A 19,803-nucleotide genomic window follows, 5' to 3' on the forward strand; every position below is an offset into this window, starting at 1 on the left:
ATGGATAGAAATAAATGGGATGAGAATAGTGAAGAAAACTAGAAAAAGAACAAAGTAAAGGGAAAATAGTTGGGACAGTCTGAAGCGCCAATAGACTTCGATTGGTGAAGAATCCGTTAGATATATGCACTGCTCTCAGTTCGTAGTACATGATTTTTCCATAATAATTAATGTCTTTAGTAATTTAAGCGAAGTAACTTTTAAACCTAGGACGGGCATATTCACTAGTATCCAAACATGATGCTTTTTATTTTCGGTTGGAATACGCTATTTCAGAGGAATAAGAACAACATTTGACATTTATGTTGTACAGAAGATTGTTTTTTTTATTGAAAAGAAGAATTAAATACCACATCCTTAAATTGTGATAAAATTTTCTAATTAACTGTTTGACCACTTATGATTGGTCCAGCGATTTGTTACGGATGCAGGGCGGGCCTACATGAGGGAAGGGTGTACAGATGTATATCTTTTTTTGAAAAATTAAGTATATATTATATTTTCATTAGTCTCCTAAGTCTTTGCTCTTTTCTCATCGTTGCCGCATCTCTCGGTGACCCAAGTGGCTAAGCTCAACGCGATAATGCCCAATAGCCCAAGTCTAACGTGGCAAGTCGGCAACGTCCCTAGTGGCCCAACGCCCAACAACCACCTCCCAATCCTCAATTGCCCAAATGTGCAACTATGTTCTGGCACCCAAAAGCACGCATGAGATGGAGTGCCATGACACCGAGCCTGGCGGCGACGCAAGCGCGGCAGGCCAAGGCGGTGCATGCACGATCGTGTCCATGGGAGTCACTTCATTTCTAAAGAAGCTACAAGTTGTAGAGCTTTGATCCCCTTAAATATGTGTTATCAATTTCTCACCTTAAATTCTTCAAAGATGGCATTGCTAATTTGTTGTTCATTGTGTTTTAATCATAATTTCTAAATAAAAGATAAATTATTTTTTATATTTAATTTATGTGATCACGTGACATATTGTCTTTTATATTTCTTTCCTACTGAATACTGATTAATGAAATGAAAGACCAATATGATATTGAAAAGATACAACTTTTACTTGAATGATATCTTATTTATTTTACAACTTTGCTTTCATACTAATAAATGGTACTGTTTTTTCTCAAGAGATTATAAAAAATTAGTTAGCTATGTACACCTATTAGTGTTGTCACATTCCATTTTTAAGGAACACAATCCATCCATCTAATGCAATCTAGGTTCAGATGCATGTTCTGAACATGAAACAAACTATTGTAGAATATTGACGTCCTGGATGCGGGCAAATATAAGCAAATTTTCCTCAGAACAAACAAAAGCATGAGGCAAACAACTCGTGTGTACACCTCTTTCCTAACACCCATATGTTTTCCAAACTCACTTACACAAACACACTAAAGGAAAATGAAGGAACTAAAAAGCCACTAGTTTAATATGAGTAATGTTAGAGTAACATGAGAAATCAAGTTAAAATGTGCCTTAGTTTATATGTGATGAGTCATTGATAATATTAGATTTGAATGATTTTGATTGGCATGAGTTTTTGTGCGTGAGATCTTATTTATGACTAAATAAAGTTTGAATTGGAGCAAACTGTTTCAGGGTTTAGGAAATTATGTCTCATCGGAACATCCGGTATGCGGTTTTTCAGAGTTTAGGAGATAGTGTTACACTCTCCGGATGGTTCAGAGTTCAGGAGCAAAATACACCGGAACATCTAGTGTTCACGTTTGCTGTAGGATGTGCTCTGAGATGAAAATTTTGATTTATGCTAACCTGGAGATATTTTAGAGTGTGGAGAAATATGTTTACTTGTTTGAAGGTGTGCAGATGACTGATGCACATTGGCAGTTGACGACGGGTGATCGAGGTTAAACGTGTGCTGGTATCAGACGATCAAGGAGGGCCAGACGGAATCAAGGGTAATCCTAGCTGTATACGTGAATGTCAAGCAAAACATGAAATAGAGGATAAAGATGGCATGTTGACAAAGTCAAGCGAAGGAGATGCTGGTGCAAGTGACAAGGCAGCCCGAGGGATCGGGAGCGGGAAAAACTTGCCGGCGGTCAAGATAGCAAGACGGAGGACAGATGTCATCATTGGAGCGTTTGCTTCAGATAGAATCAAGTGGAGGCTAGTCACGCTTTGAGAAACGTATTGAGATTTCGTGGTTTGGTCTCAAAACAGTGGGAGGACTGGAGGAGTACGTGATATCATCGCGAAGCTTTAGTCGAGGCGAAGCTAAATCGTAAAGGCATCGTGACCGTCTGATGAATGGAGAAGAAAATAGAATAAAATGCTCTCAGTGGTAGGTAGAAGTGTATAAAAAATAAGTATTTTATGAAAAAGTTAGAAAACTTGGAGGTCAAATTTTCTAGATCTATAAATAGAGGGGTAGGGCTACGTAAAAGGTTGAACCAGCCATTTGAGTCACTTGTGTCACACATATAAGAGCATTACACTATAATTTTAAAGGAGATGAGGATAAGTGCTTAGCTTATATAATATATGAGAGTTTTGAGAGAAAATTTTATAATCTACCTAAATTAGGGCTGATCTATTTGAGTAATAAAGTTTATTTTATTTCATACGCTTGAATCCCCTCCTTCTAGTTTTCCTCTCTTGGTTCATTTGTCTTGTGTGCAAGTTTTTTTCTTCGGTGTTGATTTTTGTTTTTTTAGCTGAAATTTTACACCTTGGAAGGTTGTTCTTCTTGATGCTAAAGATATAAAATTCACATACACATGCATATGTGTTAGGGTCTTAAATTTCCTTGCCTTTAGACTATCATCTTGGAGATCTTCTTCACTTGGTGTTTATCTCTTGTTCTTTGAGTGATCTTTTTTCAAGATTCAAACTTTGTGTGGCGATGAGTCATGAATTAGTTTGATGTAGAACCTAGTGTTTGATTCCAACCATAAGACCCATCTTTTATTAAATCTTTCAGTTTGGTTTTTATTTTTGTTCGGAGTTTCCAGAATTTTTAGATATGTGTAGTTTTTTTTCGTTGTGTATTTATGTTATGTTCTATTATGGTTTTATCGTAGAGGTGCGTCAGGTAAATTGAAACTTTCATCAAGCCAATAAAGTACGTGCACACATATTGATACTGGGTGAACATAGATTACATCAACTACTCTACAAGACAAGATGATCCCGCCTAGAGAAGCCAACAATTAATGTATAATACAGCCAAGCTAGATTGGTTTCAGACCAGTTGAATGGACATTTAAAGAGGATATTCTTGTACTCGGTAGCTACCCTTCTACGTTTGTGGATCCTCATTGCCTTCTTTAGCAGCATCTTTGAGTATTGCTTTGTCCATGTGAAGCTTGTAGATGGCCAACTTCCTCGACCTTGTAAAATCTTGGAGGTTTGATGCAGCAGTCAGTCCCTCGACTATTTCAATATCTGACAATATGAGCAGGGTATTCATTAGGGATCGAGATCTCCTAACTTCAATATTATTGTGACTTCATCACTAGCGTGTAAACTCGATCTCATACGTTAGTGATAAACAGTGAAGTCAAAGAATCCGAATCCATTCATTAGACCCTTCGTGATCTCTTTAGGTAGTTAAGTACTTTCATGTCTTCTTATTTCCGTCGAGTATGTTTCTGATTCGTTATAGCAGTCCTACAATTTTAGGCAAATGTTGATCTCTGTCTCCCTTATGTATTCTCCATGTACTTACTGGAAGGATTCTTTAGATTTTTTTATGTCTGTTCCTCGGAGGCTCAAATACTTGAGTAATCATTTCGCATATGTGCGAGATCTTGACATGGTTCTCCCTGAAACCTCTACAACCTTCAAAATCTTATACTTGTACTATTTCGGTTTTAAATGATTTGAAGTCCAGTTTGTCTAGCTCCTAAACACGGTCAGTGACGGGACATGTTCATGGTATCGACTTTATTTGCATGCATGTCTAGGATCACTAATTTGGAGGTAAAGCCTACTGATACTTTTTTTTCTACATAGAGTCATGTCATAAATCTGACAACTCTTCACCCTTCCATTGTTGATGTGTACTGATTAAAACATGTCTATATAGAAATCCTGACAATCAAACATGCTTGTTAATGATAAAACCTTCATTTATCCATCTTTTTTGATGATTAGTTTCCTGCTAATTTTATGACCTTTTGAAATATCTTTGACACAACGAGAAAATATTAAGATCACCAGCCAATTCATTGTACCCATTATTGGTCATATGGTTTATGACATACTTTGTGATTATTTTTGTGGCTTGGATGCCACGAAATCAACCATGGTAAATATGGATAATGAAAAGCGTAACACATTTCCCAAACTCTGTGTGGAACTTTGTTCTGACTTGGGAAAATTTTATTTTTGTTTTTTTACAATCCACTAAAACTGTAATTGTATATTCTCTAACATGGATAACAAATGGGCAAAATTTGCTACCGGACATGACAAAACAATCCATCTTTGCTAAAACACACTCGAGAAAAGATATCATTGCCACCTAGCAATATTTTAACCACTCCTTTGCATAAACATCCTATTTTTAGAAGCATCCCTGAAAATACGGAACTTGATAATTCTCATACTAACATTATAATGTAGTGGATATTCCAATTTAAGTATTGAAATCCTTATAATTTCTTAATATTACATATGCATCTTTTTAGACGAGAACAATTTTGAAAATGACATATGTGGAATTTTGTGATGAGGTAAGACCTTTTCCCCCTTTGAGCGGGGTGGGTGTGGGGAGCCAAACCTGTTCCATGTCTCAAATGCATTTTTAGTCTTTTTTGTAGTTTTGTTTATGAGAAGCTGTATAATATGGCTTATAGACAACATATTGGTGATTTTTTTTAGATTTTATAATCTCTCGTAGGAATCGAGGACGTTCTAAGAGGGGGTGAATTATGATACTTAGAACTATTTGTTCCAAAATTTTCACAAGATAAACATATCTCAATTTCTATCTAAATATGCTATAGGCTTATCTAGTGTGTCTACTCTACCGCTTAAAAGAATTGTAAGGTAAATTACAAGTAAGTAAATACGGAAGCGTAAATGAGGTAGAGAGACAAACTCGGCATGAGGGGTTTTTATCCCGTGGTATCGATGGCACATAAGCCACCCTTAGTTCACGTTGAAGCTCCACAAAGGATATGCTTCCGATCACCAAGTATCTTCCGGTCCCGGCTCTTGAGATACTAAGTCACCAAGACAAGGTTCAAGCACGATGAGCCACTAAATTACCAAAGCGAGGTCTCACCACTAACCTCTCTTCAAGTCATTTGAACGACGTCTTCACTTCGGAGCTTTAGTCACAAAGACAAGGGCCTCCACGTCCCCGCACAATCCTCTTGTCGCCGCTCCACACCAAGTCGGAGGGTCAACAAGTTACCGGCGAGTCACAAAGACTCCAAGACGCCTGTGTACCTCTTGGTACACTTTTGGATCACTCCTTGATCCACACTCTAGGTTGCAACACCTAGCAACTCTTATCTCTAGTCCTATAAGCACTAATCACTCATTAATTGTGTGCTTAATCACCTTGGATGAACACTTTATGCTCTTGGATGGCTTGGATGTCTTCTTAGGTGTACAAGGGTTTCTCTGAACTCCAGCAACTTCAAATGAATGAGTGAAGGGGTATTTATAGTCTCAACCCCGCGAACTAGCCGTTATCCCAACGGCTCACAAATTCTATGAACACCGAATGATCCGGTGTTAACAGAGGTACAAGCCGGACCATCCGATATGTACATTCTCAAAAACTAGTCGTTGGGACTCCACTCGGAGTTCTTCTGTACACCGTATTATCCGGTGTATACATCCTCTTCATCACCGGACTATTCGGTAAGTTATCCTAAGCCAGACCGCGCCAAACTTCTTCTCTGCACAAAATACTCCGGTGTGCATTGTCTTCATCACCGGACCTTTCGGTGTGTAGAACTTCTTCTTTTCTGAATTTTTCACACACTTTGTTAAATGCTCCAGTGAAGCCTTCGGTGTGCATCACCTCATCACTGGACTATCCGTTGAGTTATAGTCTTCTGCATCGTGACACAAGTCACAAAATACTCCGGTGTGATATCCATCTCATCACCGGATCATCCGGTGCCTTATAATCCATTCCTCCTAAAATACCAAGCTTCTGTTAAATATTCCGATGTGCATTTCTTCAGACCCCTTCTGACAGAATTGCTTAGGCGTATATATTCCTTATCACCGGATAATCCGGTGAGGCAAACTGCCTTTGGACATAATACTCCGGTGAGTGCAATTCTTCTAGCGCCGGACCTTCTGGTGAGAACAATTTCTCTGGGACTTTTTCCAATTCAATCAAATTTTATCCCAGCTGCGGTGGCTTCTTGATGTATTGTATTTATGAGACCTACTAACATATATTCTTGACAAACATGTTAGCCCCAATGACTATGTTGTCATTAATCGCCAAAATCACAATCGTGGTCTAATATGACCATTTTTGCTACATCTCTCCTACTTAAAAATTACATAAACCATGTATGGTCTACTAGAAATATTCCTCTGCCCACTCTTCTGCCCATCCTCCTTCCGTCCGTCCGTCCAATGGCTCCATTCTGCCCCCGCACAACTGCCCTCCACGCATGCCACCTGGTTCGGGACGGTTCCACTAGCTACGCCACCCCTCAATCGGCCTAGCCACGACGGATCACGACGATTTGAATGCTTGCCCGTATTGCGCTTACTCTCGCAAACCCTAGCACGGTAATCCGGTCACTCCTTCGTTCGCTCCCGCATCCAGCCTCCATCCGACCTCGTGCTCCATCGGACTCCATCCTCCCGCTCCTGCTGCCTCCCAATTCCCCATCGCCCTCTCCCCCATTGCTCACTCCCCGCGGCGCGACAGACGGCGGTGCTTGGCGGGCCGTGGCGCGACAGGCGGCGGTGCTTGGTGGGCCCGCTCGTTCCCTCCCCGACCCCGATCCATGCCGCCTATTCCTGCCCGCTCCCTCTCCGACCATGATCCACGCCGCCACAGCGCCTCCTCCCCGATCTCTATCGCATTCAAGTGCCGGCTGCCTCATCAACGTTGTCCATCAAGATCCGCAGCACGAATGGCGGCACTGGGCGGGCTGCGGCGCAGCCGGCGGCGGTGCTCGGCGGGCGGTGGCACGGCGGGCGGTGTCGCTCAGCGGGCCCGCTCGATCCCTCCCCGACCTTGATCCACGCCGCCTCTTCCTACCCGCTCCCTCCCTGACCACGATCCACGCCACCACAGCGTGCTCGAGGCCTCCCCGGCCATGATCCTGGCCACCACAACACCTCCTCCCTGAGCGTTATCACTTTCAAGTGCTGGCCGCCTCATCGACGTTTGGTATGTGACCAGATGTTTACAGTTTACACTGTTAGAAACATAAATACTATGATTAATGCATCAGCAGATTTTGTTCTATTCTTAAAAAAAATCTGGGTGTGTTCTTCCTTTGAACTAGCAACTCCGGTCAATTGTGGAGTGTTGTCTGGCGCTCCAACATTGCCTATCCATGGCAATTGATATCTGATAATTCGATCATATGTATCAATTATCCTGCCATTCACCTGATACTACAAGGGTTATTCGTAGAAGAGTTTTTCTTTTGTTTTCTAAGCAGCATGGAAGGGTTATTACTTTTCCATCTATGCGCCTTATTGTTTCTCTGCACGCACACGGATATGCACCCAGAAAATTTCAGTTCTTCACTCTTCAGCATGGGTGATAAATGATGCCACACAAAATAAACAGATGAGAGTACCAATCAGCAACTTATAACTTATGCACATGAACTGCATTCAACCAACTGTAAATGAGCATTTATATATTAATATATATAGAGTTAAAGCACACATTGACCAGTGACCATAAGCATGCCAGGACTCAAAAGTAACAGAAGCATATCTCTAAACCTAACTCCTTAGGATAAGACTGTAGACAACTATGAGCCTTCACTCTTCAGCATTTTAACTAGGGGCCAGGATGGTACAAAAGAAGTTGCGGCAGCGGCTGCTAAGTGGGTGTTGTCTTATCAAAATCGCTGCCGCACTAAGTACATTAAGTATCAAACTTTGGATTTGCCCCTTCCCTTTACTGTATGAGTGAAGCGAGTCCTCTTCGCTTTCTTGTTCTTTCCGTCAGAATCAACATCTGAGTCATCATCACTACTATTGTCATGCTTGCCATTTGATTTCTTCCGGGAACCGGATCCAAATACGTATTCCTTAGCCTTCTGTTTGGTCCTTTCTTCTGTAAGATCAGCTTCATTCTTTGGTTCCCAAATGAAAATGGACCTGCAAGAACCACCTTGTGAGCTATGGGGGGAAAATAGATCTAGCACTGGATAGTGTTATTGGGTACAAATAGATCGACCGATCTACCTTGAGCTTCCTGTCACCAGGATGTCATCTTGCGGATGTAGCTTGTTCCCCGGGCTGATTGTTGTTATGCCGGGGTCCATCACCTCTGCCAGAAGCTTTCCAGAACTGGTATCTATGAAATCAATGGGATGCAGAGCAACACCATTATAGTTTTCATTTATGTAACAACCAATAACCGCAACTGTTTCTGTGTAATCCTGCAGAATCAGAACATTGGCATTCCACTTCAATATTGGTGCTATTATAAAAAAGAGAATCTGAAGAATCGAAGCAATTCGTTGTTAGAACAGAACCTTTGGATCCCACTCGGCTTTGAAGGGAGTCAAGTTACGATTGAAATCAGGGCTGTGCACACTTTCTCTATTTGGGGGTTCCAGATTACCGAAAATATAATCCCATACACGAATTCGGTTGTCCTGACATGTTGTCAAGATCTTATTTCCACTATGTGGGGAAAAATACCCTGAATTAACAACCCGTCCATGAGAAAGGCTGGCAAGGGAAGAGTTGGGCTCAAGCTTCCTTGTATCCCACATACGAGCCTAATATATACAGAGATGTGGAAATATTAAATATGAAATAAGAAAAAAGGAGTATGTACATATGCAGAACATACTCACATAGTGATCATTTCCTCTGCTCAGAAGAACTTCCGGTTGTGCAGGGTTGCAATGAAGGCAGGTTACCTTGCTACCCTTTTTACGTATAAGAATCAGATGTCCAATTCTCGTCTTTGACCGTCTATCCAGCCTGCAAGAATTATGTCATATTTTTTTAAGTAGGACAGATTTTTGCCCATGTTTACATCCTGGCTATTAACAGTTTAACATATTTTGGTTTAGTTGAGCAATAGATATGTTAGTGTTTGCTAATACTTATTGCTTGCAGCACATCGCCTGTCGATGCTCCTTCTGATTATTCGAGACATACTAAATACAAAGACAAAGACAAACACTTTATGATTAGAGATGTTTACAATTATGTAGAAATACCAAATTATTGATGTTTAGACTGCTAAAAATGAAGACCATCATTCTACACTAAATTTGAAGAATGCCTGACTAATGTGAAAATTTTGCACATCTCGCTGATTGAGTTGTTCAACTGTCATGTGTTGATTATTGTGTCAGTTCATTTTGCAGGAGTTGGTGTTCTCTTTCATTGCTAATTACATTATTTTTTATCTGTTCGCCTGTGTAGAAGAAAGAAAACTGTGAAATGATTTCGAGAAGCTTTGCTTATGCTGTAGATTATTTATTTTTCAATTTTCATCTGATCTCCTGCCGCTCCCTACAATTCACGAAGAAATATTGTATTATGCAATGCAGATTTTGTCAACTGAAATACTGCACAAGGCCAGACTACCGTGGATGCCTTGCTTGCCAGCGATTTACACTCGAAGGTATGTGATTAGGGATTCAAATTGATCTAGCAATGCATGATGAGCAATGTGGGTATAAAGATAGACATAAGTGATTATCAAGTTTTATTGGATAAAATCGGAATGATATGGGTATAAATATCAATGGTTTGTATTGTTGAATTGGTGCAAAATGGGTGCAAAAACAGTGATACATTTCTCCCTCTGTTTGAAAGAAACATGAATAGCAAGAGATCTGTTATATAACATTGTGAAATAGCACATTCTGCTGGGAGCGCTGTTATATTGTTGTCCGACAGATCAAGATCAATGTGAGCACTGAAATAATTGATACCCTGTTTAACTACAGTTAAAAGAAAACTTTGAGCTTTAAAACCAGTATATCTGGAAATGAAAATGATTATTTAAAAAACAGCCAAAATATTGCCTCCCTTTACAGGAATTTTGATAATTACCTCTGGTACAGCTGTAAGGTTATTCTGACTCAGGTCAAGAATACACAGCTGTTATTTGAGAGAGAGAGAGAGAGAGAGAGAGAGAGATGATATTTTTTTTATTACCGCTAAAGAAATCATTATTACGTTCTTATAATAGTTGTAGCATAGATGATTTGCATATGTTCCAACCTCAGGTAGAGCTCCTGCAACTGTGGTAATGCAGAAACTGCAGAAGGTTCAGGAAGTGCAGACGCATTGCCACTTTCATTTTGTACAATAAATCCTTTTAGCTCTTTGGAGCTTTTAGTGGCTACAAGTATACTGTATGATTCTGCTTATTTTCCATTGCTTGTCAGTCCTATAACTGTTAAAAACTTCTGCAAATACAATGATCACATTGATTAACTTCCAAAATTTTCCAAAATAAATAAGAGAACAACATAGACTAGCCATCTGTTTGCCAAATATACATAGGCTACGCCAATTTATTTTTTTTTTAAAATAACTCCAAAAGATGGCCATCTCTTTTCAACAAATCCATAATTATTGACAACAAAAGGAAATAACAATGATGGATCCACTCTAGGCGCAAGTAACTTAATCTAGAGGTGATTTCATATCTTTGCCACCAGATGACAGCTTTTGAAAATTCTCATAGCACTTTGTACATAAGCTCCATTCTTTCTCCCAGTTTCTGACCACACATCTTGCAACAAAAATGCATACTCTAACTTTGATTGTTGTGAAACTCCACTTACAAGAAGATCAACCACCAAAACAATCCAACCAGCTCCCATCGAAATGCTGATCTCATGATGACATGAAGCCGCACAGGAATCACTAGAGACCTCTTCAGTTTCGTTGCCTTCATATCAATACTATACTACTATGCAGGGCAGAATCGGCGCGCTCTCAGCCCCTCTCCCTCGCTGTAGCTCCTGTGCTAACAGTTAGGCACCGCCACTTCATTCCCTGGTCAGCGGAACAGCATGTTCCAGCGAGTTCTGGTACTCACAAGTCTTTAGAGTATATAAAAAAAAAACAGGCCGCGAGCTCAGGCAAGAACCAGAAATAAGAAAACGTACTGGAGCTACTGTATTGTACTGCCATGACATCAAATATTGTATGAGAAAACACTGTGCCGTATAGTAACTAATGTTCTCAGATATTTTTTTTAAAAATTATTCCATTCTAAAAAATCAACAAAATATCTCGCTTATTTATTTCCTCATACACGTATGCCCAAATAAAATCTAGCATTTTCCTCCAAAAACTTTAGTCACCGGCGGAAAAAATCTCACTTATTTATTTCCTCATACACGTACGCCTAGATAAAATCCAATATTTCCCTCCGAAAACTTTAGCCACCGGTGGAAACTTTAATCTTCGGCAAAAAAAACCCGCGACCTTATTTTCCAAATTAATACTTCTCTCATTTATTCCTTCATACATGTGAGACCAAATAAAATCCAGCGTTTTCCTCCGGAAACTCCAGGCAGCGGCCAAAAAAAACACCGCTACCTCATTTTTCAAATTAATATTTCTTTCCTGTTACTAGCCACCGGCCCAAAAAAATCCTCGCCACCTCCTTCTTCTATATTTCTCTCACATTCTCGCTCCATCTCAACTCCCGCCTTGCGTGAGTCCAAAGACTCTTGCTCTTGCCGAGTAGCAAAATCGGAGAACCGATCAGTTGGGTGCGCTTTTCATTAGCTCTCTCTTCAGCCTCACGGTCTTCCTCCCCGGCTCTCTCTCGGCATGCGGGCGCAACAAAGATTTTTTTTGCAATTTCTTTGTGTCAAAATTCCGGATCTGCTTCCCTCAACATTGACAATTCATACTTAAAAACAACAATGATAAAAAAATAGATAAAAAATTACACCAATGTCAGTTTATCGGCTTAACACATAAATACCCAACAACAAAAGAACGCATAATTGATCCATGACCCTTAACGTATTAAATAAAAGTTATAATCACAACATTTCAATGAGTGTGTTCATAACAAAACAAAAACAAAAAAGACCAATTTTACACTTCAAATATAGCTTACAAATCATATAACATTTCATTAATACATTTATTCGAGACGAGCGCAGCAACGCGCGCCATTCAGCCTAGTTTGTTTAGTTTGGTAGGGTGTTGTTGATTTCTGTTTGGATACAAGTAAATTTGAGGTGCATCCCTGCTGACTGCAATTCAGTTCTGATCACTAATGTGTTTGTTGAGATGCACCTATGGCCTAGAGATTTTAAATACACGTGTATTCGAGAGATGTACAAAAAATCAAGTAAGATATGAATGTATTTCTTTCTGTAAATTTAATGGCACATAATCGTTTCATAATAATGCTATGTTTGGTTGACTTTATCCTTAACAAAGCAAGAGCATCTTAATTTCAGAAACTTTGATGACTGATTGTATAATCACTAGTAGTCTGTCTCGCAGATGTCGTCTTCGAACAAGTCCGAGGGTCACACACCACTCGGAAATATAACCAACACTACCGGCACAAGTATTTCAAAACTACTTCTGTCTATATCGAGTTCATTATCTATAAATGTAACATTTGATGCTCCGCGACTAAATACATGTGCCTTTTTAGATGGGGTTAGCAATAGCAATGTTGATCCACCAAAAACATCCAGTTCATTGACACCCCTTGCAGATCCTAAAGAACGTAAGAGGCAACGGGAAAGGGAACGGTATGCGCTGAAAAGGGATGTAATTCTAAAGAAGCAACGTGAAGCATATCATCATAAGAAAGCACAAACCCATCTGAAAGATTCCGAACAGCATCAAACTCAGACAACAAAGAACTCTATTCAATTTCCAGGTACTTTGAATAGTAACCAACATACATTATTTTTTAGCGAGCTAAGTACATGTTGGGTTATTTTAAGAAGCTAAAAACATATTCTATATTTTTAGATGGTGTCAGCATTAGCAACAAGCACCGTGCATCAAATGTTGAAAGTACAGATTGGCTGCACATAAATGAAGCATACTAGAGGAAACAAGTTTATATATCATATCAAGGTCAAGAAAATATTGTGACCACCTCTGGTTAATTGCCAGGTACTATGAATATTTATCTCATTTTATTTAAATTTCAATATGATATCTGGTTCAATGTTAACTGATTGACTATTAAAAGTTGAACACGCTGCAGGTCACTGCATACATACACCTGGAGTAGTAGATGGACACGAAAGCATCATTGTCGTCAATATAACTCCAAACTGCCCTATCACAGGGACATTGAACCTACTAGGAACTGCGTTATTACATTCTTGATGATGCCACATTCTTACATGTGGAAGCATCATACAAATGTGACACACAATATTAGATTCCTGATGATGGCATGTGATCCCATTTTAGGAAATAAGCGTGCTCGTGATGCATCGCATCTTATTAGCATGCCAGAAGAGCCAATACAGCTACGATGTACCCCTGATAGTATCAAGACCGTAACCATTGATGATTATGCCACTCACACTCCACCACCTAATAATTCGATAGGAGAGTTAACAAACGAGCAAATTGAAGTTAAATGAGTGAGAGAATGTGCACGATATGCAAATCCGACACCTGAACAAAAGCAAGCGAGACGTGATCGTCGAAAGGTCTCCGAGGTATTGCGACGCAGCATCCTAAGTGAGGAGCAAATCGAAGCAAGTCGTGAACATCGGAGGGTGCATAATATGACGCCCGAGGGCAAGCTAGGAAAAGAGAGATCGCAAAAAAGCAAGAAGAGAGTTGCGGAGTAACACTTTGAGCCAAGATTCCATCGCCATGCAAAACCCAATGTATATCCCTAAGGTGGTTCCCCTTACTATGGATGCATCTGATCCACATGGATCCAAAGTTGCAAATGACTTGTCAATTCCTCCGGTCCAACCAACGCCTGTTTACATCTAGTCAGCTTCATATCAGATGTCGGACATGAATAATGCCAATCAAATAACGCGCAGACAACATGTAACACCTGGAGAAAGGATAGCATTGCTAGCCCATCGCAATGAGCACTTTGCAAGTAGACGGGACAAGAAAGCTTCTGCCTCGAAAGAAGAAAATTCAACTATAATTGTAGAAGATACCAATGGTTTAGATCCTCCACCACAGTTAGGTGTCATTAACAATGGTTATGTTCTTACCTGTATTGCTCTTTCCTCAAATTTCAATACAATGTATACCCTGATGTATTGTACTCGTGTTGTTATTGACAGAAAATATCCTTCCAACCTCTCAAACTACCAGTGTCTAGGTGCCTACAACATGTCCACCAGTTAGCGAGGATAGTAATTTCCTTGATTGTATTAATTTTGTAATTCAAATACAATCAGGGCCATCATATATACTTATACAAATCTGTATGATGTGATAGGTGATGACGATGGCGTTGTATTTGAGGAGGACTCTGAAGAGGAGGAGGGCTACATGTTCGCTGGTCAAGGTACCTTTTGGCATTGTTTCGCCTTACGTCCATATCTTCTACAGCCTTATCTAACTCGTTCATGCTAAAAATCACTTCGGACGGGGATACCGATGATGAAGATATCAAATTCGATGAAGCTGAAGACACCTCAGGTACTACCTCTAGCGTACCCGATACGTACGACCATGTGTATGGCAATATACCCCAAGCCACATGCTGAAGCCTGTTGAAAACTACAAGCATTGCAACGCGAAGAAGTTTGAGCATGAGGCAAAGGGGTTCTATTGCCGTAATGGAAAGATTAAACTATCTACCCCAAAACACCACCCGATCTCATGAGGCTCTGGTCAAATGCAAACGCTGATGCTAGGCACTTATGTGACAACATAAGGTTTTTCAATGGTCATTTGTCATTCACTTCACTATACTGTCACCTTGACGATGAGACCACTGACATGAGAAGAAGTGGTATTTACACGTTTCATGCCCATGGCCAAATGGACCACAACATACGATCGTTTGGTATAGACGGGACCGAACCCAAGCACCTGGAGCTTTACTTCTACGATGACGATCCCAGTCTAGAGCACTGGTATCGTCGTTGCCGCGAAGAGCAGTACCAGCAAGACAAGGAAGTCATCAGGAAGCTGGTTGATATACTACGTGACAACCCATACTCTGAACAACTCAGGAGTATGGGACATGCTGAGGATCTTGATGACTACCGTGTGACACCGAACCTTGATCATAGGTTGGACCAGAGAACATATAACATGCCAGCCACTTTAGAGGTGGCCGTTGTTTGGGTTGAGGGGAGTGAACGCCGAAAGCACTTTGAGAATAGCGTTATCCTGCAAGGGAAGAACAAGCAAATATATAGCATCCGATCGTATCATGGATGCTACGATGCCCTGTCATACCATCTCTTCTTCCCTAGAGGTGAACTCGGCTGGCATCCCGATATCCCGAAGGTTGGTGTGTCCATCGATGCGGTGACCGCGGCTCGTGCGACTTGTGGTAATAATCATGAGGACCCAGGTTAGTGTTCTCAAAAGATGATGTTTGCACCATCAATTCTTGGCATTGTACTCGTTGATGTCCAACACTAACTTTGAATGCCATATGCTCTGTGCAGATTCTAATGGCAGGCTATGCGTGTCCATGCGGGATTACTACTACTACAAGTTCCAGATATGGCTAGGGATATTCAACCCAATACTGTTTGGCAAGCGTCTTTTCCAGCAGTTCGTGGTTGACACATACATCAAGATCAAGTGCTCGCGGCTGGACTACATATGGGCTCATCAGAAGGAGTTAAGGGAGAACCTGTACCAAGGCTTGGTGGAAAGCATGCATGCTGGGGAGGGTATAGCGGACGCGGTTGAAAAATGGACCGTGCTGGCTACATCATTTATCGGAGGACCTCGGGATAAGAGACGTCGGTACATGAATGCTATGGCTTTAGTGCGAAAGTATGGGAAGTCGGACGTCTTCCTCACAATGACATGCAACCCAAATTGGGATGAGATCACACGTGAGCTCTACCCTGGCCAGATACCCCAGGATCATCCGAATCTCGTCGTACGTGTTTTCAGGGCGAAGCTAGAGGAACTAAAAAAACAGTTGCTTGATAAGCACATGCTTGGCAAGGTGAAGGCCTACGTCTATGTGGTTGAGTTCAGAAGAGGGGTCTACTGCATGCCCACTTCCTGCTCATCATGTAGGGGCGGTACAAGCTCACATGTCTGGAGCAGTATGATTTTATCATCTCTGCCGAGTTCCCGGACAAGCATAAGTACCCAGAGCTATACAAGATGGTCGTTAAGCATATGATGCATGGCCCTTGTGGTGTGCTGAACCACGATTGCCCGTGCACGAAGGACCGTCCATCATGCAAGAATCATTATCCGCGGCCTTTCAACGCGACTACCTTACAAGGCAAGGACTCCTACCCCGGTGTATAGGAGACGTGATGATGGCCGGCATGGAATAGTTCAAAAATACGAGCTAGACAATAGGTGGGTCGTCCCATATAACCCTTACCTCCTGCAGCTATTTAACTATCACATCAATGTTGAGGTATGCTCGAGTATAAAGGCCGTTAAATACCTATTCAAGTACAAATACAAGGGCCATGATCGGGCGTCCTTGACTGTGAACAAGGCTGACAGTAATGACAACATCGATGAGATCAGGCAATATAGGGACGCGAGATGGGTAGCCCCTCCGGAAGCCTTGTGGAGGATATACGGCTTTGACCTGAGCAAGAACTCACCATCTGTGATGCAACTACAACATCATCTCTCAAATATGCACATGGTTTTATTTCAAGAGGGTCAAGATATCCAAGAAGTGCTCAATCAGGAAGATGCTGAGAAGTCAATGCTGACAAAGTATTTCGAGGCAAACAGAGTACATGAGCATGCTCGAGGTATCTTGTACCGGGATTTTCCCGAGTGGTATACTTGGAAGAAAGGCAAAAATAAAAAAAATTGGCAACAAAGTAGACAAGAAGGTGGACAGGTTGGTAGAATCTTGTCAGCTCATCCAACCGAGGGGGAACGCTACTATCTGCGGGTTCTCCTAAACCACGTGACTGGTGCCACCTCCTTTGCTAACCTAAGGGCTGTTGACGGTGAGATCCAAACTACCTTTCGTGAAGCAACAGGGAAAAGGGGCCTAATCGAGGCAGACAACACATTGGACGAGTGTCTTACAAAAGCCGAATTGTTCCAAATGCCACTATCGCTCCGAAGGCTCTTTGCAACAATACTGGTATTCTGTGAGCCTAACGACATGCGTGTACTTTGGAACAAGCACCTGGAGGCAATGTCGGAAGACTATCGCTGCATCAATCCATGCACACTCGCGGTCCAACAAATAAATTGGGGAATCCAATATGGATTATGATGTGGATTTTTATCTTAATCTTATAGAAAAAAGCATTTCTTACACTAGCTCTTTCCTATTATTTTTTTACCTTTGGGCGAGAAAGGGTCCCCTCTTGCCTGTTAGTAAGCGTGGGTAGGATTCGCCAGAAAGATGGGTTACACTTTCTCTTTGTGGTATTCCACCTCTTGCTTGCGGTTTTAATAGATATAAAAAATATGCTACAATCAATGGGTAAAGATGGTTTTAATAGATATCAAAAACATGCTACAGTCAATGGGTAAAGATATACGGTCGTTCCCTCTCCTTGAGATCGATGAGACACATGACACGACAAACAGTGTACCTAGGGAGATCTTTGAGGAGTACATGATCGAGCTTCACAATGAGGATGCAACTCTGTCTGACTCCCTTAACACCGAGTAGAGGGCCACCTACGATGAGATTCTATTTGCTATTGACAGTGACGAGGGTGGCGTGTTTTTCGTGGATGGACCAGGAGGGACAGGGAAGACTTTTCTGTACAATGCATTGCTCGCAACGATACACGGGCAGGAGAAGATTGTCGTGGCAACAACTACGTCTAGTGTTGCAGCTTCCATAATGCCTAGAGGAAGAACTGCGCACTCGCTCTTCAAGATACCACTGAGTGTTGACGATGGTGCATTCTGTAGCTTCACAAAATAGAGTGGGACTGCTAAGCTTCTGCGGATAGCTTCACTCATTATTTGGGGATGAAGTCTCCATGACAAAGAGACAGGTAGTGGAGGCGCTGGACAACATCATGCGTGATATAATGAGTCGACCAGAACTGCCGTTCGGTGGGAAGACGGTTGTGTTTGGTGGAGATTTCAGGCAGATCCTCCCCATTATCTGAAAGGGGTTAAGGGCTCAGATAATCGATGCGTCGTTGCATAGGTTGTATCTATGGGATTGCATGCGTCACCTAAAGCTTGTACGCAACATGAGGGCACATAGCGACCCGTGGTTTGCGGAATACCTACTACGCATCGGTGGTGGAACCAAGGAGGCCAATGGTGATGGCGATGTACGTCTTCCTGACGATATATGTGTGCCGTATACAGGGGAGGACACGGACCTTGATAAACTGATAGACAACGTTTTTCCAATGCTTGATGATAATATGTCGGATCCAAACTACATCATCTCGAGAACCATCGTGTCCACACGGAACGATTGTGTGGACCAAATTAATATGAAGATGATCGATCACTTCCGAGGGGAGGAGGTGGTGTATCATAGCTTTGATTGTGTAGAAGACGATCCTCATAACTACTACCCCTGAGTTTCTTAACTCGCTAACACTTAACGGGCTGCCTCCACATATTCTGAAGCTCAAGATGAACTATCCTATCATCTTACTTAGGAACATTGACCCCACGAGCGGACTTTGCAATGGGACGAGGCTGGTGGTCTGGGGGTTCCAGAGAAATGCCATTGATGCAGAGATTATGCTGGGGCAGCATGCTGGAAAGAGGGTTTTTCTGCCTTGGATCCCCCTGTGCCCCTCGGATGATGAGATGTTCCCTTTCCAGTTTAAAAGGAAGCAGTTTCCTATCAGGCTCAGCTTTGCCATAACAATCAACAAGGCACAGGGGCAGACCATCCTCAATGTCGGTATTTACCTGCCCGAGTCGGTGTTCTCTCATGGTCAGTTATACGTTGCGCTATCTAGAACCACCGCCAGAGCGAACATCAGGATCCTCGTCGTCCCGGCTGATGACAAAAAAAAGGGGCTCAAAGCAAAGTAGGACATACACGAGAAACATCGTCTACAGAGAGGTTCTTACGGCATAAGTAAGATCTAAAATTTTATGTAGTGTACATTTTTTTTTTATTGGGAATATTTTTATTCTTAAAATTAGCTGCTTACAAGATTCTTGCTAAGGCTCATAATCCAGATATTGCATTGTTGTTTTGGCATATTCAATGTAATTCTTGACTATGGAGTTCATAGCTGTTGTATATGCATGACGTCATCTTATACGATTTTTATTTTCGTTGTAACGCACGAGCACTCAACTAATATACAGAAAAAAAATCATTATGGATCACAAACTCTAAAAAGGACTCGGGACCAATCTGGTGGTGTTGAAGCCTTTTCTTTTCATTTTCCTCACACCAGTGCAAACGAATCTGGGAACTTACCCGCGTTCCAAAGCTGGATACTCTATCACGTGCGACGATTTGGCCCTGATTATAAATAGCGTGATGACTTGTACTGTAAGCTAATAATCTATGACTTG

The 19,803-nt window shown here is 41.4% G+C and overlaps 1 protein-coding gene across 1 annotated transcript; it reads right to left on the bottom strand.

Moving 5' to 3' along the window:
* Nucleotides 1-8,023: 8,023 nt before the first annotated feature.
* Nucleotides 8,024-10,552, bottom strand: LOC133930078 (DNA damage-binding protein 2-like). Its single transcript, XM_062376787.1, has 6 exons — nucleotides 10,529-10,552; nucleotides 10,351-10,415; nucleotides 9,009-9,138; nucleotides 8,682-8,930; nucleotides 8,389-8,585; nucleotides 8,024-8,301 (listed from the first exon to the last, which is right to left on the bottom strand). The coding sequence occupies exons 1-6, from the start codon at nucleotides 10,550-10,552 to the stop codon at nucleotides 8,073-8,075; spliced, it is 894 nt and encodes a 297-aa protein (XP_062232771.1). The 3' UTR covers nucleotides 8,024-8,072.
* Nucleotides 10,553-19,803: the final 9,251 nt, after the last annotated feature.

Source organism: Phragmites australis, chromosome 10 (genome assembly GCF_958298935.1).
Source record: "Phragmites australis chromosome 10, lpPhrAust1.1, whole genome shotgun sequence".
NCBI lineage: Eukaryota > Viridiplantae > Streptophyta > Magnoliopsida > Poales > Poaceae > Phragmites > Phragmites australis.

Coding starts and splice junctions, on each gene's coding strand:
- LOC133930078 (XM_062376787.1), bottom strand. CDS start 10,552: ATGGAAAATAAGCAGAATCATACA. Junction 10,416..10,528: donor AAAATAAGCAGAATCATACA/GTATACTTGTAG, acceptor GCATTACCACAG/TTGCAGGAGCTCTACCTGAG. Junction 8,931..9,008: donor GCAGAGGAAATGATCACTAT/GTGAGTATGTTC, acceptor TGTATATATTAG/GCTCGTATGTGGGATACAAG.